The 26,334-nt window shown below is 37.9% G+C and overlaps 2 protein-coding genes across 3 annotated transcripts; one reads left to right on the forward strand and one right to left on the reverse strand.

Annotated features, from left to right (window-relative positions):
* Positions 1–674: 674 nt before the first annotated feature.
* Positions 675–14,613, reverse strand: LOC144432666 (uncharacterized). Of its 2 annotated transcripts, none has more exons than XM_078120933.1 (6): positions 14,274–14,613; positions 6,597–11,635; positions 6,274–6,374; positions 5,860–5,960; positions 2,733–2,974; positions 675–1,968 (listed from the first exon to the last, which is right to left on the reverse strand). In XM_078120933.1, the coding sequence occupies exons 2-5, from the start codon at positions 11,516–11,518 to the stop codon at positions 2,738–2,740; spliced, it is 5,361 nt and encodes a 1,786-aa protein (XP_077977059.1). In that variant the 5' UTR covers positions 11,519–11,635; positions 14,274–14,613; the 3' UTR covers positions 675–1,968; positions 2,733–2,737. The 2 variants fall into 2 exon arrangements, with proteins under 2 accessions (XP_077977059.1, XP_077977065.1); XM_078120939.1 differs by having other exon boundaries at positions 14,318–14,358.
* A 3,700-nt stretch (positions 14,614–18,313) lies between these two features.
* LOC144435092 (DNA-binding protein P3A2-like) lies at positions 18,314–25,368 on the forward strand. The gene is made up of 7 exons (XM_078123653.1): positions 18,314–18,443; positions 19,408–19,522; positions 20,769–20,895; positions 21,801–22,109; positions 22,838–23,086; positions 23,738–24,035; positions 24,996–25,368. Exons 1-7 carry the CDS (start codon positions 18,314–18,316, stop codon positions 25,343–25,345), a joined length of 1,578 nt encoding a protein of 525 aa, XP_077979779.1. The 3' UTR covers positions 25,346–25,368.
* Positions 25,369–26,334: the final 966 nt, after the last annotated feature.

A 26,334-nucleotide genomic window follows, 5' to 3' on the forward strand; every position in this document is an offset into this window, starting at 1 on the left:
AAGTAGCATTAATTTTTACCCCACAGAATGAAAGAATAATGTATTCATAACGTTGCTATACAAATAGCATTCTTGTATGGGTCTATAAACTGTAAATATTGGAATGTACAGTTGTCAGCCATATGATTTGTATGATGACAATGAAATACAAAACATGTATATCATATGAATTAGATTAAAAATTTTCGTATTAAACTTGTCATATATTTATGTAATTATAGAGTGTATCGTTGGGATCATAATTTGTATATATTGTTCACAGTATAGTTAATAAAGTGTTATCTGTTTAAATTTGTTACCCTTCTAGAAAACATTTCCTGAATATTCACAGCATGATATAATGTCAGTAACAAAATTGGTATTTAAAAAAAATTAAATGTCATTGAATGTTAAAAAATGTCACCTGAATTTGTAAATATTGGAATTTAAAATTGTGAGTGAGGTGAATGATTGTGAAATTAATTAAAATTCTGAATTTCACCAAAATAATTATGACAATTAAATGTGCCATCTTTTAAAAGAATATAATCATTAATATAAGTACTGTTTCATGCTTGAAAATGTTTTGTTTTGATGTATTTGATTGCCATTTGATTGATAAAAAACATGGATATGTAACAAAAATGGAAATGCAATCAATTATATTCATGTTAAATATTTAATAAAGCACAAGAATACACAATATATAATCACTGTAAATTCATTTAATTGCAGGAATGTTGAATAATTGACATACAAAATTCCCAATATCACGTAACTGTTCAATAACAAATGACAGTCATGTTTTAACTCTTCAAAATTCATGACAGAAAAGATTGATGTGAAGAGTGCTGTATGAGTTTATACATGCTGAGGGATTCCATTTCTGTTCCAGCACCCATAGTGGAAATTTATTGATACAGTTTCCCTTTTTTGTGGTATCTAACAATGCATGGCCTGTTCTCAGTACAGATGACTGCAACATGATGACCGTTGACGACTTGGTTTAGAAACTGCTGGTCTCTATATGTTGTCCCCTTTCCCATGACGTAATTTAATTTGTTGATCCATGTAAACTTGATTGTAACAATGGCAGTTGTCTCTCTGTCCTCAACACCCATTTTTGTCATACTTGCGCGTTCCTTCCATTCCTTCAAGGGAGGATTAACTATGGTGATAACTATGGTCAACATTTCCTATCTGAGAAATGAACTGGCGATTCAGAAAACGAATCTTTAGACCGGAAATGTACGTTTCACCATTGCATGAAGAGATACTTTTGACGAATATGATACATTGGTCAATTTCTACAAATGACCCACAGTGAACCGGTACACCTTTGACAGTAATAGCAAATAGCTGTAGAGTGTCATTGTCCAAAATAGTCTCGATACGGCGTTTTGGGGGTTCGGCTCTTTCCTTACGTGTTTTTTTCGCTCATCCCTGCAGCCCCACGTTGCCCACTTTGCTTCTTTTTGCATTGTCTTCTCTCGGCCAGGATGTCATCACAATTAGTAATTTTCTGTTTCTTCCCGCTAGAGTCAGGTGCTTGTTTTGGTGTGGCACGTTTTTTTTTCTTCTGGCTTCGGTTTCATCCTGGAGAGCTACACGACCGTTGATGATGTCATCATACACGACAACTTTGCCATCGTCTAGCAAAACGCTCTTGTTCATTGGACCATTCGTTTTTACTTCACCAGTACTGTAACACAGCCCATCAATGTATTCTACTTTGTCTTCCGCCTTCACCAGTGTTTCAGGATGGTCGTGATATTTGAACAGACCAGTGGGTGTCAGCACTATTTTCTCACGCCTCCTCTTCATCAGTGGTTGTGTTTTTGTGGGAAGACGCACGGTTGACCTGAACATAGTTTCGTTGTATCGACTGTTCCAGTTCATGTAACGGACAATGTACTTGTTTTCACCTCGAGTATTTGGGCCGGCCGCCAAACACCCTCACAATCAATAACTTCGATAGAATCGCCGTTGCTGAAAGAAATGATGATTCGTATTTAGAAAGACGTGGCAACTTACAAGAACTTCAGTGTTGTTGGTTTGAACATGGTACTTCCATGGTTTGAATTGCTGGGGTAAAGTGGGACCAGTGCTACCTATCATTTGTTAATATTACGTATACATCGCAAGTGCAAATAAACTAAATGCGCCGCAACTATATTGTTTGGCGACAATGCCTGGCTTTCGCTGGTTATTGTTTTAAGAATTTTGATGCATTGTGGTTAGAACAGTCTGTAGATTCTAGCCTTTCAGTTTGGAAACGCTATTATTAAAAGGTTTGAGAACACGTTTACTCTTTCCTGTTCGCGTCTCAAAAAGTAACCGCGTTGTAACCATGTTTTTACCCTCAAAACTCTCTTATGATTTGAACAAACAAAAACATAACTCGACATACAGAAAACTTTAGACACTTGAAATACTTCTGTCATTCGATATCAAAAATGTGTTTTTTTGGTTATGGTCAATCACCATCTTGCAAATGATAGTTTATCTCGTCAGTGGCTATTGTCTTACTTTTGTTTTAAAAGTGTTTGTTGAGACACGTAATGCATATAATAGAGGTGGGTTCGTTTCCAAACCGTCTCTTATAGCATAGCCCTCTCTATTATCTATGCTTATAGTAACCATGATTACACAGATACAGTCAAGCTGTAGACAAATTTTCATCAAAACCGGATGCTGAAATTTTAACTATCCTGTGCACATAAAACGTTAACAAAACTGTATTTCAGCTTTACCTTTGTCACATTTTTGAAATTGCGTTTCTGTATGAATACAAATTTCCATGTCGTAGTTTTACCACCTGTTCAGCACGATGTCTTTCCTTCGCTGACACGCTCCTCGCTTTCTTCAGCAAAAACTCTCTTCTTGCACCCTTTTGGAATTTCTCCCTTTCTGCCAGTGATAAGGATCGCCACATTTTACCAATGACGGCATTTCGTTGTGCCAAAGACCGCTTTCCCGGATATGACATTAATAACTGAAAATAAATAAGACAGTAAACACAGTAAGACAGTAATACATTTTATGTCCAAATGTATAAGATGAGATTCAATCTTTTCTGGTCTTTTTTAATTATCAGCATACTGTTATAATATATCATTTTCTAAAAATTGTCCCGTACAACTTGTGTTTCTATTTAGTTACTCTTTAGGAAAGATGAAACTGGCGCATTTTTTGAAAACAGGATCGTTTTCGTTTTTTCAAATTGGCCCATGTCATAATAAGAAATAACTCATTCTCTAAAAAAAAAACCCTGTAAAGTGCAACTTGTGTTTCAATGTAGTTGTTACGCACATACACCCAAACCCAATAAGAAGGTGCAATTCAGGGTTTGAAATTATGAAAATTAAAGTTCATCGAACAAGCCAAGTTTTACTGATTTTGAAAGCCTTGTATCTGTACAACATTTATCCAAAGCGATTTCAAATTAAGTGTTACAGATTTTATTTAAATGAGTCCAATGCAAACTACTGTAAAGGGTGTAAAATAACTATCTGAAACGTACGTTACAATGAGGAAGACGACAATATACATGGAATTATACAAGAAAGCTTTTGTAATTTTACGATGTTACCTTAGATGTATTTTAAACTGAATCTCATATTACTTGAAAAGTCGCATGACAGCTTCGGTTGAATTGGTATTTCCGTAGCAGTACTGGTCAAACGTAATATGTGATATTATGATTACATGTATTAGGAATTTTGTGGCCATCGGGTGCATCAAACATCTTTGCCATTAGGTGTATGTAAGTGACACGTGGTTTCATTTCATATCATTTTACCTAACATAGAAAGTCAATATCTACTAAACCGATGTACCATAGTTGAAAGTGCAAACCCCTTTAGAAAACGAATTGTTTGGTCAAATTTATCATCATTGAGTATGTAACGTACATTTCAACTGTAAGAACTGAAAACCTTTTATATTTTCCAAGATTAGAGACGTCATTAGAAAAACATTCTATTTGACATTTGTGTTGACAACTTGACATAACATACGTTTACGAAGACCATGCACTCAAAACAACCCCATAAAAACCCCATTATTCCCCAAGATATTGATAACCCCATGATATTTTGCGCATGCGTAGGTGATTTTCACTGAAAAGAAAAAATCAAAGAGGTCAGATTTCTCAGAAAAAAGTAAACTTTCAATGATTAAAATTTTAAAGTAACGACTGTCCTTTTTACATATTATAATCTCAGAATCGCATTAGTGATACTTAAGTGTGTCTTTTAATGAACACTGAACATATAAACACAGTAACGGACATTTCCTTCAGAATCCTTAGTCTGTTTCATGAATTGTTTTTGTAGAATGTACTGTTTATATTGATCATAACTGCTATAACATGAACATATGAAATGTAAACACAATGCTAAACGTCGCCTAAAGTCCGTATAATGTTATATCAAACAATTCACATATCGGCAGAATTGATTCATGGTATCGAACATTTCATGATGTATTGTTCATCACACAGAGATGCCAGTATTTCAATCATATTATGATCGTCAAGGCTTTTTCAGCCTTGCTTTTTAAGACAGATGAATTTAATTTAGTTGTGACTAGTTAATCTTTTCAGTTTTTATTCTTTTTCAGTGCTATGATTGGTTTGGTTTGGTTGGGTAGAGTTTGTTCAATAATACATTACTTTGAATTCTAACAAGTTCCAGTGTTTTGCTAATACGTCATTCAGTAAATTGGGACGCTTTGATATGGGAACTATGTTGTGTTGTCTTGAAGACTAGAAGATTCACTTGTGTTGGTGTTCGATTTCGGAGATATATCTCTCTATTCTTATATTAGACTCCATCTATTGAGCGAACCACTTCTGATTCGTTGTATCCTCTTTGTGTACATCAGTTTGTTTATGAAGAATTCTGTTTTGTTTTGTTTTGGAAATCTTCTTCGTTACTGCATGTTCGTATGTATCTCATTGTTTGAGTTTGGGCGACATGATTGTCTGTGAAGGTACTGGAAAGTGTCAGTTGGTTTAGTATTTAGTTTTGATATCCAATCTCTTAGTAGTTTGTTTAAATCCCAGACCTTTGTGAATTACCAGGTCAAGATGTACCACTTCCTTTTCTGAGCTGACCTACGAAAATTTAAATGTTTGGTGTACTTCATTTATGGTTTCACTCAATATTAAGTTCAGTGTGTTAAGTTCATCCGTGAAACAATTACTTTTTTTTTCTCTGTGTATTTTTTTTCAATCGCAACCTGCCCTGCTAATTCCTTTTAACTAGCTGAATACAACTTAGGTCTGAGGAGGTAATGTAGTTTCTCCGTCGTCTTTGCCTTTCTCTCGCTAAATAAGACTCTCCTCCCTTTGCTTCTTTCTATCTCTGTAAGCACATTGATATTTGGGCTGAAACTTTGCCATGTTATATGGAAGATATTGTAGTTCACTGTTATAACACTTTCATTGTGTTTTACCTAGACGTCAAGCAATGACGTGGATGATTTCGTGAAGTGTACGTTACCACTATTTGCAATGTCCGTTACCAATGTGTTGTCAGTGATATAAGAATAGGTAAATGGATCCATATGATTTTATTAGTCAATGGTATCATAAAATCTTTACTGACAAAAATAGTTGCAAATCAATTTACAGAAACGAGACTGTGACGTGGATAATTTGGAGTGACAAGACTTTAAGTAAATGATCTCCCCCCCCCCCCTCTCTCTCTCTCTCTCTCTCTCCTGTTGTTCTTGCTACAATGTACACCTATGATCGCCTCGTTTTATTGAGTTGTTGTAAAGTACAATGGCCTACTGTACAATTCAGTGTGTTCCATTGGGGCTGCTCACAATGAGTCTGACGTCACACGACATTTACAAGTTTGTGTTACTAACCTGTGGAGTGACTTGTTTCACGTAATATCCATAGGTTGCCACACGTTTTGGGGGTTGCAAGGGGTCAAACTTCTTTTTTTTCGCTCGTGAAGAGGCTCGTTCTGAAAACAATGTTAGCATCGCACTATATATCAAAGATATTACATAAACAGGCAGATCAAGATGATTATAACACACTACACCATTCTTATTTCGAAAGTATTTTTAAAGTGCCTAAATTTGCTGTTCTTGCTGAAGTTATTCACACAAAACAAAATTATTCACAATATTGTTATATTGCTCAGAATGTAGCGTATCGAATGTCACTGCTTTTCAAAACATAGTGGCAAGCACCAACATTTCAACAAATCACTTATCTCAAACAAGGCCTATTGTAATTAATTGTGGATAGAACTAGAACAGTTAGTTACTCACCTTTAATGTCACTTGTGTCATACAAGTCTGTTTCATTGTACTGCCTCTTCCTTTCAAAATTTAATTTCTTTCGAATTCGAGTAATTCCGCTGACGGCTTGGCTGTAATGCGAACAACAGATTTATTAAAGTCTTGAAAAAAAAGTAAAACTTTACTGCACTCTCCCCTTTCCCACTAAATTTGAAACTTGGGCGAAATATTCGTTTTATTTTTCATTTGAACTTCATTAATATTCATCTGATATATTTTTCACTTTATCTGGTACATTGATAATGATTTGTATCCGGATTGAGTATAAATGGTGGAAGTGTACGTTGCCTTACCTGAAATTAAGTTTTTCTGGCGTCATTTCCCCAAAACTGCCGACAGTTGCCTTTGACAGTTGACCAGTGTTCAGTTGATACGTTTCAATGCTCTGAAGCTCGTGGTTCTTGATGGCATCCGTGATGAAATCGTGACTGACAAATTTCCAACCTCTCCGATACCCTGAACAAATAGTGTCGGCTGGGTTTTCTTTATCCATCTCAAGTTGTGAAGTCAGTATTGTAACATCAATGTTCACACCTTTGGGTGGACAATTTTCAATTACATTTCCACCGTGTTTTCCAATCAATGATACAAATTCATTCTTGTTCATTTTCAACTTTGCTGGTATTCTTCCAAAAAGAAAAAAGTTAAACTTTGACAGCAGGAGATCAGAGTTGACCGGGAAATCATTAGCTTGAGGTGTTGTACGGGTTTTTTGTCGTCTTGCTAAAAAACTTCTAAATGTTCTCTGAATTTTCGCAGCAGCACTATTCCGTGTTACATACTCTTCGAACTTTTCTGCGATACGTCTTTCGACAGGGTCAGTACTTGACGCATAAGTTGAAATTCGGTGTCGTAATTGTCTATATCTATGAGTCAACAGTAAATATATTGTATCTGTCTTGTGATGGCCACCGCCTCTTGGGGTGCGTTGAAAGAAGTGTTCGGAGTGTGCATAGTTTGTGTGTTCACCACCCTCTGTTGAAAGTCTCATGACAGATTTAAAAGGGAAAGTTTTGAGTAGTATCGGAATTACGTCTATCATTTTCACCATATATGGTGTGAGATTATGTGCCCCGTAATGGTGTATGAAGAGCCCATGAAATATATCAGCATGGTGAACATACTCATTAATTTCTCTATCAGTCAGTCCCCAACTGTAATCATCCACGTTCCTTGAAAAAAGTGGCGCCCCACTTTTCAGTTTGGGTGTTGGATCCTCTCTGGCTATTTTGTACATTTCATTGAGATGATGCAGTATTAGACTTTCGATTTCATATTCTGTTGTTATGCCATCATCCAATCCCAGTTTTTCTTTCAAGCAGTCGCGAATGGGTTGCTGGGGTATGTCGGAAGCTACGCCGTGCAAGACGTGGTCCATTTCCGGCCCTTCACCAAAATCCTGTGGCTCTGCAATGATAACTCTAGCATCTGATTTATTAAATGAGAGAGGTTTGTCAAGGTTGCCTTTGGAATCAAACTTTATATCAAAGTGACCGCTTTTAACTCCTCTTTTTCTTAGGTTTTCCACCAGGTGCAGAAGACTGGCATTTCTTCTTTCAATCCCGTCTCTTCCAGGAATGTCCGACACCAAACAGGTGGATTTTATGATTCGCAGCGTCACGAGTTTCTCTACAATTCTTGTTATGGCATGGTCGATGCAAACGCCTATTTGATTGACATGTATGCTAGGGATAAGTGATTCTGTGTGCTCCCTGTCAAAAGTTTTGTTTAAATTCGACCGAAGCCCGCTTCGAGGACAAACATCGGCTTTTGACTGCACTGTATCATTCATATATATGTTGAATCCAGAATCCGTAAGTGGTCCAATGCCTTTCCGCGCTAAGACATTGTCCAGAAACATGGAGTCACCACACAAAAATATCTTGTGGCCTTCAGATTGTATTTTCGTGGCAAAGTCCTCAAGAAAACCCGGCTTCCCAAAGCCGTTTCCAATGTTGCACTCTAAGTTATGTCGACTGTCTTTTTCATAGAATACTGCAATTGGCCAATATTCATCGGGATTGTGAAATTTCAAATCATGGAGTACTAGTTCGTTGTTTATGCAGCTCAGGTTAATGACGGTTGTATGTTTCCGTCCGTAGTGACGTGCATCACCGTGCAACCTCCACAATTCTTCTTTCGGTAGCCAGTAGTACAGGAATTGTAAGCATGTGTGTAATGACAATGGGTCAATGCGCCAACCGTTGGCAGTTCGCTGTGGCCGCAGAATACATCTGAATTCTTCATTGTATTTGTTCTTCAGCTTTTCTACCTTACGTTTCGAGTCAAAAAAGTTTGGAAGCATCTTGCCGATTTCACTGATAATACTATTGCGACGACAGTTATCTGTTATCTGTAAAATTGACTTTGCATTTATGTGTAATGTTTCAGCTGCCTGTTGACGGATGATTTCATCATATAACGATGAATATCCGCAACTTCCTGACGTGTTCTTCAGTATATACATAATGTCGTTTCTTGAGAGTTTCCCAGCCCATGTTGTCCAAATCTGTTTCCCACTATCTGTTTCTAACTCTTGGCAAATGGCCTGGAGTAAATCGCGTTTATCACCGTGATGGACATTTTTCGCTAGATCACATAAGTACTCACGTTGTGCTGCCAGCCTTCTCCTCAACTCCCCACTTCGACGCATACGTTTCTTACTTCGCCCCACATTTTTAATTAACAAATGAGTTGGCCTAGACAGAAACTTACGTTTTCGAACAGTGGTCACACCTTTACTTGGTCTCCGTTTAGGTGTTTGTTTGTCACTCGCCAATTTTTCAGTGGCTTTCTTTTCTTGGCAAGATGAATCAGACGTCACTTTCTTAACCATTGCCTGCACTAAATGTTTTCGTAAAGCATGGACGTTTTCTTGATTTTTAAAACTTTTCGTGCCCATAAATGCTATGGTTACAAATGCATCCAGCGATATGTGGGTTCTTGTGCGTCCTTTTTCAAAGATGAATTCCAATTGTTGATTTAGGTTGCTTTTCTTTATATAAGCATCTATTTCTACAAATCCACGCCTAGCTTTCACCGCCTGGTAACCGAGAAAGTTAACAACATCATCTACTGTCACGAAAACTTTCCCACTGGGATGGACTTGACACTGCCAGTCTTGCATAGATTTTGGCAGAGATGACCCGATATCACGTAAAAAACGGCGTTGTACAGTGTCAATACTTGAGGGTGAATTACTTGAGGATGATTCATCAGTTTGTGTTCGGTCTACTGTAGACTGGAGTACACTGAGTTTTCTTGGTTGTTTTATGGCTGTTTTGGAAACTGTTGTGTATTTACAGGTTGACGGCGTTGTCTTGTTTTGTTTGTTATCAGATTGTAGTAGAAGTTTTCGTGGTTGTTTTATGACGGTTTTGGAAACTGTTGTGTATTTAGAGGTTGACGGCGTTGTCTTGTTTTGTTTGTTATCCGGTTGTAGTAGAAGTTTTCGTGGTTGTTTTATGACAGCTTTGGAAACCGTCGTGTATTTACAGGTTGACGGCGTTGTCTTGTTTTGTTTGTTATCCGGTTGTGATGACGTTGTTGTAGCATTTCCATAATGTTGATTCATCGCTCTTGAATTATTTCTAAATAAAAGTATATTAAGGAAGTCACCTGGGCCTGTTCTATGTTTGTGTGTATTTGAAGTGATTCTTGATATTGGATTTACTTTACTCATCAATGTAGCGAGAGTTTCCGCACGTTGTGGTTCCTGTCCGTACTCATGTAAATCATTAAGTTCAAAGAAAGAATCGTGTTGTTTTACGATGGAAGTGAAATGTCCTGGTTTTGCCCGGACGGCTCCAACAAATGAGTAGTCTTGTTCAAAAACGGCCATGTTTTCTTCGATTTCTATGTCAGGTTCATTATCACCATCGATGAAAGGCAATTCCACGAAGAGAAACTCGGGTGTATGAATTCGGGGCAATTCCGTGTTGGTAGAAGTACTGTTACATTTACCACAACTTTTATTTTCCGGACTGTCGATGAACTCCTTGACGCGTTTTACGATAAGCTGACTTACAGTTTTGTTCGATTGTCTTTCTTCGTTTGAATTGCTGAGTACAATTGGTAGTAATGAGATGTCGCTCTGTCTTTTATGTTTGCAATTATTACAGCGTGTTGTTGTCGTAAAGGACAGAGTCAGTAGTCTTTTTTCTTCTTCCGTACATGCCAAGTGAAACAGGGCATCACCAAGTACTGCATCTGCACGGTACTTGGGTGCAAAACCATTGGCGCAATGGCTGACAAGCCAGTCCCATGGTGCTTCTCGCGTTTGAAGTAATTCTTTTCTCGATCTTGAAGAGTCACGTGCTGAGAAAGATTCGCAAAGCGTGCGAAGGAGTTGTCCTTTAAGACACTTTGAGATTGATCCACCAAGTTTATAGACACTGAAGTATAAGAGATCAAAAAGTGAGTCTGGCGCACAGGAGTATTTGTACACCTGGTCTTTACAAGAATTAACAAGTCCCTGAGGCCACACTGTCACACCACCTGTTAGCTTTTGGGTAACAGTTATCACAGAATCCTTTTGAATGTTGTAATCTCCTAGTCGAAGGCCATCTCGAATAGGCTTTGTACCAAACGACAGGTATATTTCTGCATCGCTTATTGTCCATCCCTTTGATTTCAGTTTATCAATTATGGTGCGTTTCAGGGAACTCGTCGTCGTTGTAGGATGAAAGGGGACGGTGAAAGTATTGCCGTGGTTAACACTCACGACAACACTTCTATTTTCATATTCGTTAAAAACGTCTTCCAATGAATCACATTGTTCTATCAGAGTCTTCTTGATTTTCTTGAATTTCGGTCGATATTGCGGAGGCAGAGAAGAACACTGTAGTTGGTTCAATTTGTCATACGCGGTTTCGATGTCAGCATGGAGTTTGTAAATATATGACAGTCCATCATTGTAGGCGTCGTGAATTTCACATGATATTTTTGTTAACGTAGTTTGTATATAATTTAGTTTTAAACTGAACGAGGCAATATTTTCCTCATGATGTCTTTCCACTCTAAATGACACAGTGATATTTGACTTAACGTTGAAAATACCGACACGTTTAATTCTTTGATTTAACTTCGTCAAAACTGCTGTGATTTCCTTTTCCAGACGCCTGTCTCGTAATTGTCGTCGTCGCTCATTTTTTCTTGTATTTTTTCTGAGAATTTTACGTGTACGCCGCTGAATACCATTGATTGTTGCATACATGTTCGTAATGGCGAGTCATAAACATAAATTGAATTTGCTGCAAATTCGTTTGTTGTGGCATGCAGGATGCTGTAATTTCCATCGGCATTTGTATCGTCGATGACTTCTTCACTGAAACTGATTAGAAAAGAATTATATGTCAGCATTTTAGTACCATTTTGCGATTCTGAACAAGAACAGTTACAGTCACACAACTTTTGAACAGACATACCATAGTCCCCACTGACCACAAGCCCTAGCAACGTCCTCATCCGTGTCTGCAATTTTCCTTATGAACTTTTTATTTTATGCGTTGCTATGCTGAAGGTTTTAGACCAGGGCGAAATCACGGTAACTGACAGTTTTGCGCTACAAAAGTCGAATGTTGCTAGGGCTTGTCAAATTACAAATTTCAATCAGATATATTGCAGTGTTTACGCGAAATCAGGTATTTTTTTTTTTCGAAATTGGTTGTCCATGACCACTGTGAAAATAATGACTGTTTACTATACATAATCGGATTCCCCTATATCAGGGCATTAGAAACTGTATACTTTTTGGGGGTTAAAACTTCGACAATTGACACAATATTGTATGTTGGATCCTTAATTGTGTTGCCAACATTTAACACTTAAGTCGATACACACAAATCGAAAAGTAAGTAAACTGGTAGCAAAATGCGATAAATATTGGTGGGGAGGACTTATCATATCTACACGGTGTACTTTTCACTTGACCATATTAAAGACGTGTCATCTGTAACAAGCCTCCGAAAGCTTAGGTAGGTATGTCCGGTCCTACTAATTTATGCCTGGGACTGCCCGGGCCAAAACTAGAGGCTTTCTGACAAAATTACTTCATTTTAATATTGTACAGACATAATAAATGTAAAGTTATATGAAAAATAGAGCTGTACCACGCGAAACGACCATTTTATTAGAAAAAAATTATGCATTGGAAACTGGGAAAGTCAGAACGCCACACTTTGTGAGGGGCTGCAGGAGGCTATATGATTTTGACTGTCTATGGTCCCCCCAGAGAGATCACTGGAGTAAATTAAGTCAAAGGTGGAACTTCGTCTCATACTCACCACATTCACACACCCTCTGCTCAAGATTTACCCCGGTGGGAAGATATATGGTCAAATATGTCTTTTCTTTTAGTGACACTGCTGTATTTTATCGTCTGGCTCTACAAAAACTTTACGAAAGTGCCGTATTATATTGTCTTGCTCTACAAAACCCCGAGACTTTTGCCATTATGCAGAGGTCTGACGCCCTCTGGAAAGAATGTACGACCTTTGACCCCATAATTTGGACAACTTGACCAAACTTCCTGTTTCCAAATCAAAGTAGTTGATTTCCGAGATTTTTTCAAAGACCCAACTACACCCAATTAGTACCAGGTTGCCGATTTTCAATATTTTTCGAGGCTTATACACTCGTATTATATTCAGGCAGAATGTAGACATTTGACCCAAAGTAGTTTCTGTCTGAAATGTGGATTTTTGTTAGCATTTGAATATTTTGTCGGTTAGGGAACACTTGTAGTAATAAACAATCCGAATACCCCCCCCCCCCCCTCCCGCACACACACACGTGGTTAATACAGGTCAATTTTTTTCTTTGTCTTTCATGTTTGCCCAAATCTATCTCAACTTTACACGACCCATATACATTTACTAGAGACGATCGCACAATGCCGCACACGCTAAATAAACGAACATAGTCCGTTAAGCCCCCCCCCCCCCCCCCCCATGAACGTTCACAAGCCTCGACATCAAACATTTATTACAGCGAGCGGTCACACAAGCACGATCGATGTATTAAATGTGAAAACATGATTGTAAACAAATACTACCAGAAACCCAGCAGCTTATCTCACATTACCCATTAGAATATCAACATTAGAACTGAGTCGAAGTAAATTTTTATTATTAACATCTCAGTACACATACTAAAATACAAAAGTTGTTATCATTGAACTTGAAGGAGTGAAAATTTTCCGTCAAAATTTGGTGAGAAATGCGAAAATGAAATTCAGCAATTACATTGACGCCAGAAAGAAGTTCGCTTATTGAGCTTGGGTGACGTGACATTGTGAAATCGCCTCTTCTAAGTTCATCTAGTTCTGTCGACATGTCATTGACAAAAATGGACAAACGAAATACACATTCGACACTTCTACTAGTTCTAGCTTCTGAAGTTTTGTACTCTGTCGAAACGGACCGAAACCACCAAATTTACGAAGTCTACCTTTCTTACTCACGTTCCAAAACGTGAAAGAAATGTGAAAACTCTCGTAACTCGTTTCTGGAAGAACATTCTGATAATTTCTAATTCTCCCAAACAAACCGAGTCGCGTTACTTTCAATAGCCAGTACCCCCTCTAAGGCGTATTCATTGGCGTGCTCAGAAGTGGTTGTGTTTGAAACAGCTCCCGCGCATTCAGTTTACAAATTATACCGATTTTCGCTGTGAAATCTCCCTATCTTGTCGTAAGTATTTTGCAATCGCAACATTTCTATAGGTAACCTTATTATTAAGCTTCAATTTACCACTGATACGGGATTTTTTAAAGCTCTCTGTGAAAAATAATATAATTTTCCGTGGGGTACACTACCGACCGTTCTTTGTTGTCCGCGCAGTCGCACTTGACATTTTCGTCGGCTTCTGTCAAACTATCTAAATTCTCGCGGTAATATCTCCACAAGTTTCGAGCGTAATCGCTCTGAAATAAATGGCATAACAGAGCAAATTATCGTTCTTCCACCTACCGAAGCAATAGTGTTCTGTGATTCCAAATTTTCGACATATTTACCATTTAGTCGAAGCAAGTGAAATGTTGAGATACATTCATGATGGCCGCCATGTTCGCGCAGTCGCAAAAATGGCCGTTTTTCTCGAGTACTTGTCCCATTTGAAAACACAAATAAATGACAGAAAATTCGACTATTATCCATTGAAATGGTCTGAATTACAAATCTATACCGTATGAGTATATATTTAAAAGACTTCCTCGCGTGAACATGCGACTGTAAGCGGCAAAACCCACGGAAAATTCGAGGCAACACACAGGTTCCACGACCAGCCAGGCCGGGCTCTTCGCGACTTGTTGTTCCACGCATGTCGGCTGATGTCCTTGTCAACGCCGTGTACCACGCAGTCGCGGAACCAAAACTCTATTCACGATTCTGTAAATCATTCGAGATCATCTCGGACCACGACTGCGTAGTCCTCTCTCTTTTGTTACAACTGTAGTTCACAGATATCGGTTATTTACCGATCAGTTATTGTACCATTTGGCAAACTTGTTGTTTGGGCAGGTCAAAGCAATGGCGGATTTTCGCTGTCCAACAAGGAAACCATTTTCAGATACCATGTCTAATCGAAGTGTATGTTGATATGTGGGACAGAAAAAAATCCCCAGCGTGAACGTTTTAGAGTGGTTTTGCTAATCCAGGACCATATTCTGTTTTGTGTGGTATTCACACCCACAAGTCACCAAAATACTCCATATTTTCTTATCATTTATTGATTTAATGAAAATGCCGGGTGAAAGTACCTACCCAGTCGTGATTAGACCCACGTCGGGGTTTCCGTGTCAGTTTTTCATTTGAGGAGACTCGAGCATCAGGCAGCAGATGTGGAAATGTCGTGGTTTTATATTTTAGTGATAGAGACGTGATTGCTTTCTTGATTGTTGAAACATGAAAGAAGCCCTTGTTGAGCTGAGGAGAAAACACTGTCCTAAATTATCCCCCCATATATACCTTCATGATTAACCCAAACCATTTCTTAAACCATAGACCCTACACAAACATTCCTGTAGGGGCTATGGTTAAACTGATAAGCTTACATCAATATTATTCAAAGCCATGCTAAATAATGTGACTATCACAGTATCACTTGTTAAGTATCAGACCATGGAGGTACATATACATGTACTTCCATGATCAGACAATGCAGTGTGGCTGAGGAGGAATTTTCAGTAATCACATCACAATGAACCAATCAACTCTTTTCTGTCAATGTCTTCATATTATTACATATATACCAGAGTTGACTAAAATTGGTGTGCATACATAGTACGAGTGGTATTTTCACTGAAGTGCAATACCGAATGCGTTATTACATACCTGTATACAAATGAGACTGTTTTCCATATATTTTTTATTGTGTATCATCATTTTATTTGGGAACCCTGGTAAAGTGACTTGGAAATCCTTACTGACAAAAACACTATGTATATGCTATGAAAGTAGTACAATTAAAATCATTGAACCCGAAACAGCATGTCAATTGGCTAGACATTAATCTTACTTGAACAGTGCTGTATTTTAGTGTATGGCTTTACAAAAACCTTACCAACAGTGTTGTATTTTAGTGTATGACTCTACAAAAAAACCCAACAACAACTGGGAAGAGGGGTATCAGTGGCCAGCTCTGGTAGGGGTGTGTGGCCGGTGCTGGAAACCCCAGGCCCCATTTTAGACCCACTTTGACCAAAACTCAATACCCCATTTTAGACCATTACAGGTTTTTAAAAGCGGAAAGTTTAGACCTGAAATACATTATCTTAGAAGGCAACATTTTGGGGCAATTGAAGGCAGTTACGATTTGGTAAAGGACAATGGACCCCATTTTAGACCAAACAAAATAAAAAATAATGCATAGTGGACCCCATTTTAGACTCTTCAGCTCGAAAAAGGACCCCATTTTAGACCAAAGGGCTAGAAAACACATCCCAAGGGCAGCATGTACATATACTCAAATAAGGGGAGTAGCCCCACCCCGCAGGTATTGGTATAACAGACAACATGGACATCCTTAGTAGTCAAGATGTACTGGGTACCAGTAGTACTTGTAGTTGGTAAAAGCACAAATTGTTGGTGTCACAAAGACATTCCCACAGCTGAAGGCCCATTGATTCAGTCTGATGTTCTCACATGGGCCCTGTCTTATTAGTGGAGTCATGTGCATGATGTGGTCAGTTGTTTGCTCAGGACCAGCTTTTTCTATAGCTCTATCAGACAACAGTTTCATTATCAAGTTTTCATATTTATCCAAGATAGGCCTTTAAGGTAGACGGGGAAGAACCGCTGGCCGACCGCTGCCGATTGCAGGCCCTTAGATCTGTAACAATTACTAACATACATTGTTGACTTCACATGCCACTCATATCGAAATTTGCCGTTTAATTTTCATGAAACTTCGAATACAGACTTAAAAATACCTAGTGAATCGATGTATGAAAAAATAATTGCTTGGTAGAAGCGATTTTCTTTACAAAAACGTCAAATTTGGTCAAGATTTGGGGAAAAAATCGGCGAAAATTTCGGCGAGCGTTTCCTGTAAATGTATTTGCCGTACACCCTGAACTATGACCTAGACACATTCAAAACAACATACTCTATCGATGTTTTATAGAAAATAGATGAATTTCCAATTAATTCTTAGTAAAAACTATGAAAATGGTGCATTTTTGAGTCCAAACGATGTCATTTTCAAGTCCCAGGCGAAATCACGTAAATCTGTAACGAGTGATCCGATTGAAAAGCGAGTGCCAAACATCGATAGGTCAGAGTCTGAAGAATTACCATAGAACTACGTTATCATCCGGGTACTTCCCGCTAACACGCAAAGTTGGGTCAAAGGATTAGTCCGAACGTGAAAAAATCTTGCCGAACGAAGCCGAAGATGACGTTTTTAATAAATATTCATGAGATGTTACGGGTGGCGCCATGATAATGGAGTGGAATGCGGAAGTAGGTCTCTGCATAACGGATCGCCCGATAGTGCATTGGTTATGACATCGCGGGAATTTTGAAACATTAGTGCAGTAAATAAGATTTTTTTTGTCAGGAATGACAATTCTTGAGTATATTTTGGTAAAGGAGCATGAATATTGGACTAAAATGTTCCTCCTCTTTGACTGGCCGTGGTGGGACGTGAGCATGGACAATTTGACATATGCAAATAAGTTCAAAGTCCAAAACACTTCGTGCTGTCACAGGGTAAAGGACCAATGATCAATTTTGTACTCGCGATTTTCCGGATTCTATACAATTTCTAATATTATTTTCTGTATATTTCAAATAAAGTTTTAAATACTGTTTCCTCTTACTGTTTTTTTTATTTCCTACCTGATATCAATGTCTTATCTGAGTTTATCAGATTTGCATTAATTAGTAGCTTGCTAGAACAAACTCACTATTTGCCCAAATTAACGCATTATACCGTGAGTGTAAACATCTACTGATACGACTAATGCCTAGTAATGGTAATTACCATTTAGTCGGATCAGTAGATGTTTACACTCACGGCATAATGCGTTAATTTGGGCAAATAGTGAGTTTGTTCTAGCAAGCTACTAATTAATGCAAAGCTGATAAACTCAGATAAGACATTGATATCAGGTAGGAAATAGAAAAAAAACAGTGAGAGGAAACAGTATTTCAAACTTTATTTGAAATATACAGAAAATAATATTAGAAATCCGGAAAATCGCGAGTACAAAATTGATCATTGGTCCTTTACCCTGTGGTGCTGTGTCGGATTACGTCGTAAATAGTCAAGGCGATTCTTCCCCGTGTACCTTAAACAGGAAAATGTCAAACCTGTACACACTTACATGTACTTGCAAAATTATACACATAAAATGAGTGATCACATCTGCACACAGGACACACTATTCCTGTCAATCATTTTTAGAAATGTAAATATTTTAGTTAATGGAGAGAATTTGCCACAAGGCTCTCCTAAACTGTATGAAATAAAATCATTTGATCTATTTTTTGTATGTAGTGTATAAATGATGTCTGCAACTATTATGATGTCGGATGACGTGAGTGAACCGTCATCGCCGGAGAGTACGCCGTTTGATGACACAGACTTGCTGAGTTCTAGTTGTACAGACGATGTGACGGCTCAGCTGGCAGCTGCAGGTAAGGACACAGTCATAGAAACAGTTTGCACATGTATATCATTTCATGTATATGGGTAAAGTACTGTTGTCTGCTAGTCTAGTGAGATGGTTCTCTCAACAGCTGGGGTGTAATTGTAAAGAGGGCGTTAAATATTTTATGTATGAATATTTGGGCAGCTATGATGCTTTCAATGAAATAAATTTAGATATTTGCCGTGCAATTGTTTCAGGAACAAATTTTACCATTTCAGTTATAAAGTTATAAATATATACATGTACAACATGAGGTCAGCTTAATGTACAATATATATTATTGTATATATATGTATACATGTATGTACTTGTAGCAGATAGATTTTTGATGTGTCAGTGGAAAAATATGCGTATGGCTTGCAAGAATGACCAATGCCTGTGTCTGTATTCGCTCATAATTGTGTAAACTGAGCTTGCTGAATTTATGTTATCTGTGAAATTATAATCTAAGGGATGACCGCACGACGTCACACAAGCTCACCAAGTGAACTTCATTCATTTAGGGGGGGGGGGGGATCTGGCGTCAATGCGATTGCTGAACTTCATTTTTGCACTTCTAACCTAACCTAATTTTGATCATGGTTTGCATCGTATATATAAACATGTGATGTCGCACGTGGTCTTGTGAATGTTCATTGGGGGGGGGGGGGGGGGGGGGGGTTGTCCTAAATGAACGATGTTTGTTCATTGAGCTTGTGTGACATTGTGCGATCGTCCATAAGTATGTACAAGTTCTTAGTTTCACAAATTTTAAATATGACTTTACAGAGCCAATTTGAATGCATCCAAAACTACAATATTGCAAAAACAAAAATATTATAAAACTGGCTTTTTAGGAGTAATGTTGACACCCTAAAACACTGACAGTACATTTTTATAAATTTTGAGATATTTCAAAACCATTCTTCAAAACATAACTTTAGCTCTGTTTCTATGTCTATCATCTACAGGGCCTATAGGAGTTGCTGCAGCTGCTGCCATAGCAACAGGTAAAAAGAGGAAGCGACCCCATTCGTTTGAAACAAATCCATCCATTAGAAAGAGACAGCAAACCAGATTGTTAAGGTATGTATCATCGTATTTTCTGACAGTCTAATGATAATTTATTTGTAACATCCTGAATAGCCAGGATTTGAATTTTAACTTCTGGGATTGGTAGTCAGATTTAGCCAAGTGAATTGTTTCAGACACAGTTTTCTATTGATTTTCTTTGGTCCAACTAGATCACGATCTTTTATGAATTTGGTAGTCTTGATAGAATATTTATTAGTCTATGTGTCCTAGACTACTGCTAATTTGGTAGTCTAGATAGAATATTTATTAGTCTATGTGTCCTAGACTACTGCTAATTTGGTAGTCTAGATAGAATATTTATTAGTCTATGTGTCCTAGACTACTGCTAATTTGGAAGTCTAGATAGAATATTTAGTAGTCTATGTGTCCTGGACTACTGCTAATTTGGAAGTCTAGATATAATGTTTAGTAGTCCTGGACTGCTGCTAAGTTTGTAGTGTTGATACAATGTTTAGTAGTGTATGTGTCCTGAACTACAGCCAATTTGTAGTCTTTGCATTGTTCAGTAGTCTTTGCCGTGGACCTCTGCCAACATATACATGTAGTACTGTTGGTATTGTTTAGAACCATACCTCAGCTAAACCAAAGTCATGTTGTCAAAGTGAATGATGTTTTACAAAGTAGACAGTACTTGTAATGCATGTTTGGGTGAAAGACATACAAAATGTACATACAGGTATATTAAAGACAACTTTATAAATGTTCAACTGTTTTGATCCTTAATCAAGCATTTGACAGTGAAATACTAATGAGTCAGGTATCTAAGGGTCCCAAAATTGACAAAGTGAGCATAAAAGTGCTCAACGCTCACTTTGTTGAAATGGCAAACTGAGCATGGAACTGCATGTGAAAGTGCTCAATGCTCACTTTGTCAAGGTGTCAGTGAGTATAGTTTCTTACTTGTTTGTGGTGTAGTGTAGTAGTCTTTCACATGTAGGAGCATTGAGCATTTCTATGCACAGTTTGACGCTCACTTTGCCATTTTGGGCAGTGAGTGTTGAGGACTTTTATGCGTACTTTACGCTTGACCCACCCTAACATGGTTGCTGTACACTCAATGGTTCTCATGGGATCTCGCGCGATCTGCAGCGAGACGGAAGATGTCTTATTTCGGGACCCTAACATACCTCAGTGTGTTGTAAATAGATGTATACTATTGATACACCTGTTAATAATATCAAGATGATAGAAGAGTTTATAGAGTTACATGTACCTGTCATAACATTGTCTGTTACAGGAAACTGAAGGCTACTATTGATGAGTACACAACCCGTGTTGGTCAGCAAGCCTGTGTTATTGTCTGCTCACCTGGCAAACCAAATGCTTCATTTAAAGTGTTCGGTGCAGCTCCTCTTGAGAGTGTGGTAAGTACACATACTGAATGTCACTGTCGGTGTGTCACTCAAACTGAAACAAGTTTACTGAGTTTCACTGCAGTGTAAACTGCAACAGCTTTTGCTGCATGTGCTTTCATGATTTAATGTTGTTAGATGTAAGAATGCAGGTAGCAGATCAGTTGCTAGCTCATTCCATTCATTACCATTGCAGCAAAATTCAAACTTGTTTAATTAACGTTGGATTGGTCCAGTGAAATGTAAAATAGTTTGAAAGTTAACTTTTACAGGATTTCCTTGTATATATGGGAGTGTAGGTTCTCTTCTGCATGTTGATTACACCAAAAGTGGTAGTCCTTACCTGGACTTTTTTTGAAAAAAAAACCATCACTAAAACTATTTATGATAAATAAAGTCGTCTACTTTGAGTGATGTACAACAGATTATTACCGTAAATACTGTAGAGAAAAAAAACACACTACAAAAGTAGCAAGAAAGAAACATGAGCCTCATTGATGTATCGTACATTCACATACTGGTCTTTGTATGGTGAATACAGTTTAGGATTTGAGAATCTTCAGAAAACAGGGCACACTGAAATTGTAATAATTATAGTGTGTGTGTGTGTGTGTGACTCAATGGTGTTAGTAACTCTATGTGAATGGTATGACAAGATTTACCCTTACATCATACATGTGTAGTTTACTGTTGAAAATGGCAACACTGACTTTGTTTTCCAAAGTGTGATCCCTGTCAGGGTGTCTGACTTGATTGTACATGTATTTACTAAGGTTGGAGGATGTTTGTGATTGTGTCTGCACATTCCATGTGGGAGTGTTCCGTGTTCATATTCTGTTGTGGAAAGCTTATTATTGGTAATAGTTACACACATTATTATTAGTAATACAAATCGTCTTCTTATTCTCCACTACTAGGTACGCAATTGTCGCAATGTGATTATGTCAGAACTGGAAAATGCATTAGCACAGCAGGCCCCAGCACCACAACCTGAAAATTCTAATCTTCATGAACTACCACCATTGGTCATTGATGGAATTCCAACACCTGTAGACAAAATGACACAAGCACAACTACGTGCATTCATTCCAATGATGTTGAAGTATTCTACTGGCAGAGGAAAGCCAGGCTGGGGTAAAGAATCATGTAGACCTGTATGGTGGCCATCAGATTTACCATGGGCTAATGTCAGAAGTGATGCTAGGAGTGAGGAACAGAAACAAAAAGTAAGTATGAGTGTCTGGAACCAAATATAGCACTCCTTGTACAATTTCAGTTCAGTTCAATATTATGAACTTGTGAAAGAATCAGTCATGGGTTATTTTTCTGGTCAGTGGCACATTTTTAATGTGTGGTTTGTAGTACTAACAAGACTCATATAGAATATAACTTCAATATCAGCTGCACTCTATGCACAATTGTACCATAATCATGATACAGATACCATTGTCTTACCACTTATGGTTTTGGTTCATTAGAGAGTTAACAAATGCTATAACTATTAGTACTTGAAGACGACTATGTGCTCAAAGAAGACTATCTTTGCAGCATATGAATGGACAATCTGATTCAAATCTTATGTGTCGAAAACAGCCAGATGCCCTTATTTTATTTACCTCTGTTTCCATCGTGTTGTGACTTTTTTTTATCAACAATACTGGTCCATGACCTGTTATCCCATCTACAAATGTATGGTGTCAGTAGTCCAGTTCCTATACAGTATTGCTACGATTTAGACCTCCACTCACATAATGGTTTAAAGATGACATTGGCATCCATGGTCAGGTGTTAAACCATATCTTTGCACTGTGACAAACAGATGTTGTTGTGTTATTAGTTAAACAAAATAACTTCAGTATCAGTAACACTTTACATCAAGTGACTCACTGTACACCTGTTAGTACCGTGAAGTTCAACATAATTGCCCCATCTTTGTCGTCTTGTAACAAAACAGGTGTCATGGACACATGCTCTGAGAACCATTGTGAAGAACTGCTACAAACACCATGGCAGAGAAGACCTGCTGATAGAGTTTGCTGATGATCCTGGAACCACTCAGCAGACGACAACACAACACATAGTTCAACCACACACAGTTTTACAAACTATCAATAACCCAGATGGTACTGTCTCACTTATACAAGTCGACCCAGGAACGTCAGTGGCAACACTTACGTCGGCAGATGTGGCAGTGGCCCACCAAGTACGACTTACACAGGTATGTTGTATTTACTGTACATTACCATGGCAAACATACTATCACAAAAGTAAGATAGACACAAACTAAAACTATTGTTGTTGCATGTAGTCGATTACACATTAAGTTGGTGATAGCAGTGCTTTTGTTATGTGGATATTATCACCGTGTAATTAAAGTCCCCAGAAATGAGATGGAGTGTGTCACCACTTGAGAAGAAAAAACGCTACCAGAGTAGTGCAGATATACTGTGAATGTAATTACATCAATGGCCATTGATTCACTTTATCAACAGTAATAGTTTTAGTTTGTGTCTGTCTTAGCTTGTTGACACTACATCTGCTATTGTTGGTAGAGTCAGTGAATTTCATATCGATGTATTTTATGCCTTCTTCACAGGCTAGTCACATGCTAAATAAAGGAAAATATAGGTAGTAACACACTTTTTGGTAAGATTTTCACCTTACACAGATCTACCATACAGTAGAACTTCACAGAAAATATAGGCAATTGACAATATGTCCTTTGCAATAATGATCTTATCAGCCATCTTATCAAGGAGTGATCAGAATAGTTCTCCCTGTGCAATGAAGAAAATAGACAGACAGTGGTGCACATGTACATTTATTCATTCTATTTTATCTTATACAACATAAGTGTGACAAATCAATACAACATTTCACTTGGCAGCACCACAACAGTAATTCCCAGGCAGAAGCCACCCAGGCCGTCGCCACCCTAGCAGAGGTTGCTGCAGCCACACAAAGTGAAGTTGCTTTACCGCAGGCACCCCAGGCCACACCAGTAGCTGTCGATATCAACGGTGCTGCAGCGGCTGAAGCTGTAGCGACATTAGCTGAAGCCACTCTCTCAGAAGGAGGTCAGATCATGTTGTCTGGTGATGCAGCGGCGGCTGTAGGGGCGTTAGCAGGCATTCATGATGCCACCTCGCAAGGTAGGTCTACGACTCATAATCTGAGGATTTAAAACTTGGAGGCACTTTGGTGTTGAATTGTATTTCTACCAATACTGTAACTGTCAGTGTGGTGATGTCTTGACGATGTTCATTATTCAACTGCATCTTTGTCTCTGATTTTCACATGGTACATTCACATACAAACCAAGTCACAGTGGTTTGTTGTCAGGAGCAACATGGTATTAGATATCAAACAATATCACATGATGTAAATTAATCAGACATTTTTACATATTTCTTTTTAAGATTGTTATATGACTCAGGCGTTACACGTTTGTTTATAGCTTCTTGTGGAATGGCCAAGCAAATCACAGACATATGTACCTGAACAAGTTCATGAGTTCCCTGATAAAGTATTGAAAAAGTAAAATCGGAACTACATATATATGTACTTGATCTTGAATGCATGTTGTAAAATGCTGGGATAAGGTCATTTTGCTTTCTGTATCATTGTATGCCTCATTTATGGTGTAAAATCTGCCTCAAAACAGCACCCCTACATGTAGTAGCCATAATGTGCAATCTTTCATCTTTCTAATATAAACCAGAATAGAGTATTACATAGAATAGTCTTAACAGGCCCATGTTAGATTAGATTTGAATGAGAACAATAATTGTCTAAAGTTTTAGAAATGGTGATCCCAACAAAAGAATGATCCCATGTAATTCTTACGACTCCACTGATAAGATAATGCTAATGTAAGAACCTGGGATTGAATCATGGGCCTTTAAACCTACATGTAACCAAATTCAAGGCATATCAAACATAAGTCTACAATTTCCACAAAGTACCTTTACCTCTGGTCAGTAAACACTTGTATATTTATCAAGTTAGGGTATGTCCATTTTTTTTTATAAACTCTGTAATTTTTGGGTACTAGGTACATAGAAATTTGTACGTAGAATCATATCTTTATATCTCTCTAATTGGATTTATAGGGGGTATGGTTACTATCCCAGTCTCCATGTACCAGACTGTTGTCACAAGCATTGCAAACTCACAACAACAACAACAGCAGCAGCAACAACAGCAGCAACAACAACAACAGCACCATCATCAACAGCAGCAACAACAACAGCAGCAGCAGCAGCATCAACAGCAGCAACATCAACAACACCAAGCCCACCAGGAGCAATCACAAGAACAGCAGCAACATCAACAAAGGCAAGAAGGTGTGCCGCAAGTTGCCATGGTGCCAAACACTACCCAAGCCAGCGAAATGGACCACTCAGATGTTCCCGTTGCTACACATGCCGTAGAGGTGGTCACATTAGAACAGGCTCAGTAGATAACTATTCTGCCAATTTTATTCCAAGAGTTCATTGACTATTTATTGAACAATTTTTGTCGTTGCAGCTGTTGCTGGCCACAATTAAAAGCTGTGTACGTGTGTGTCTCACAAACATGTACTTTGTTTGCGTGTCATTGAAATTGTACAAATTCAAAATGACCCAGCAGCTTCTTTCAAATTGTCCAAACAAACAGCACAGATGTATGTATATATATTTTTTTATAATGGTCAAGTGAGACATTTGTTTTTATTATTCATTTTTGAAATAGTACATGTTCTGTGGTGTGAATACTTGGAACAGTTCTTTTGAAATGAATGTGGTCATTCAAAGTTGAGGATTCAAATATAAGATTATCTGGCTATTGTTATGTAAGACACATTCTTATGACGCAATCATATTTTGTAAAAATGGCTGTCTTTGGCAAAAGCTGCTTGCCATATTTTCACTTATTGCCAGGGTTGATGACGTTGCTGACTTCAGCTTGTCCTGTTAAGTGGTAAGTTATCTAGCATTGACAATCGAAACAGAACCCCCCCCCTCCCTCCCTCCCTCCCCACACACACACCCAGCTGTACTGTACACAGACATAGAATCTCACCCCTTGTAATATTTGACCTGTTTCTGTTTATGCATGATTTGCTTTTAAATCAATGAATGAATGAATGATAAAAAGGGGGAAAAATGAGATGTTACAGTATTCAACTGTATTGACGCAAAACTTCAATTTGTATAACAGTTACAATCTTTTATTCTCAGTAATAGTTACATTTGTATACACATACTATAATATTCTCCTAGTGTTAGTGTTCCAGATTTCCCACATTGACCAGGACAATTCAGTTAAGAGATGCATATATAAATATTTGATACGAGTTGCTGACCTAAGGCTAACACTATTTTTGTATCACTATCCCGCAAATCAGAAGGTTAAATTAATCTAGATATGAATAGTAAACACAGTCAAACCACTGCTATAGTGATGAAA

Source organism: Glandiceps talaboti, chromosome 1 (genome assembly GCF_964340395.1).
Source record: "Glandiceps talaboti chromosome 1, keGlaTala1.1, whole genome shotgun sequence".
In the NCBI taxonomy this organism is placed as follows: Eukaryota; Metazoa; Hemichordata; class Enteropneusta; family Spengelidae; genus Glandiceps; species Glandiceps talaboti.

Excerpts from the sequence above, each read along its gene's own strand:
- LOC144432666 (XM_078120933.1), bottom strand. The coding sequence starts at position 11,518 with ATGTATGCAACAATCAATGGTATTCAGCGGCGTACACGTAAAATTCTC. Across the intron at positions 6,375-6,596 it reads CCAGAAAAACTTAATTTCAG|CCAAGCCGTCAGCGGAATTA; the intron begins GTAAGGCAACGT and ends TTCGCATTACAG. Across the intron at positions 2,975-5,859 it reads TGAAACAAGTCACTCCACAG|TTATTAATGTCATATCCGGG; the intron begins GTTAGTAACACA and ends ATTTATTTTCAG.
- LOC144435092 (XM_078123653.1), top strand. The coding sequence starts at position 18,314 with ATGTCTGCAACTATTATGATGTCGGATGACGTGAGTGAACCGTCATCG. Across the intron at positions 18,444-19,407 it reads GGCTCAGCTGGCAGCTGCAG|GGCCTATAGGAGTTGCTGCA; the intron begins GTAAGGACACAG and ends TATCATCTACAG. Across the intron at positions 19,523-20,768 it reads CAGCAAACCAGATTGTTAAG|GAAACTGAAGGCTACTATTG; the intron begins GTATGTATCATC and ends TGTCTGTTACAG.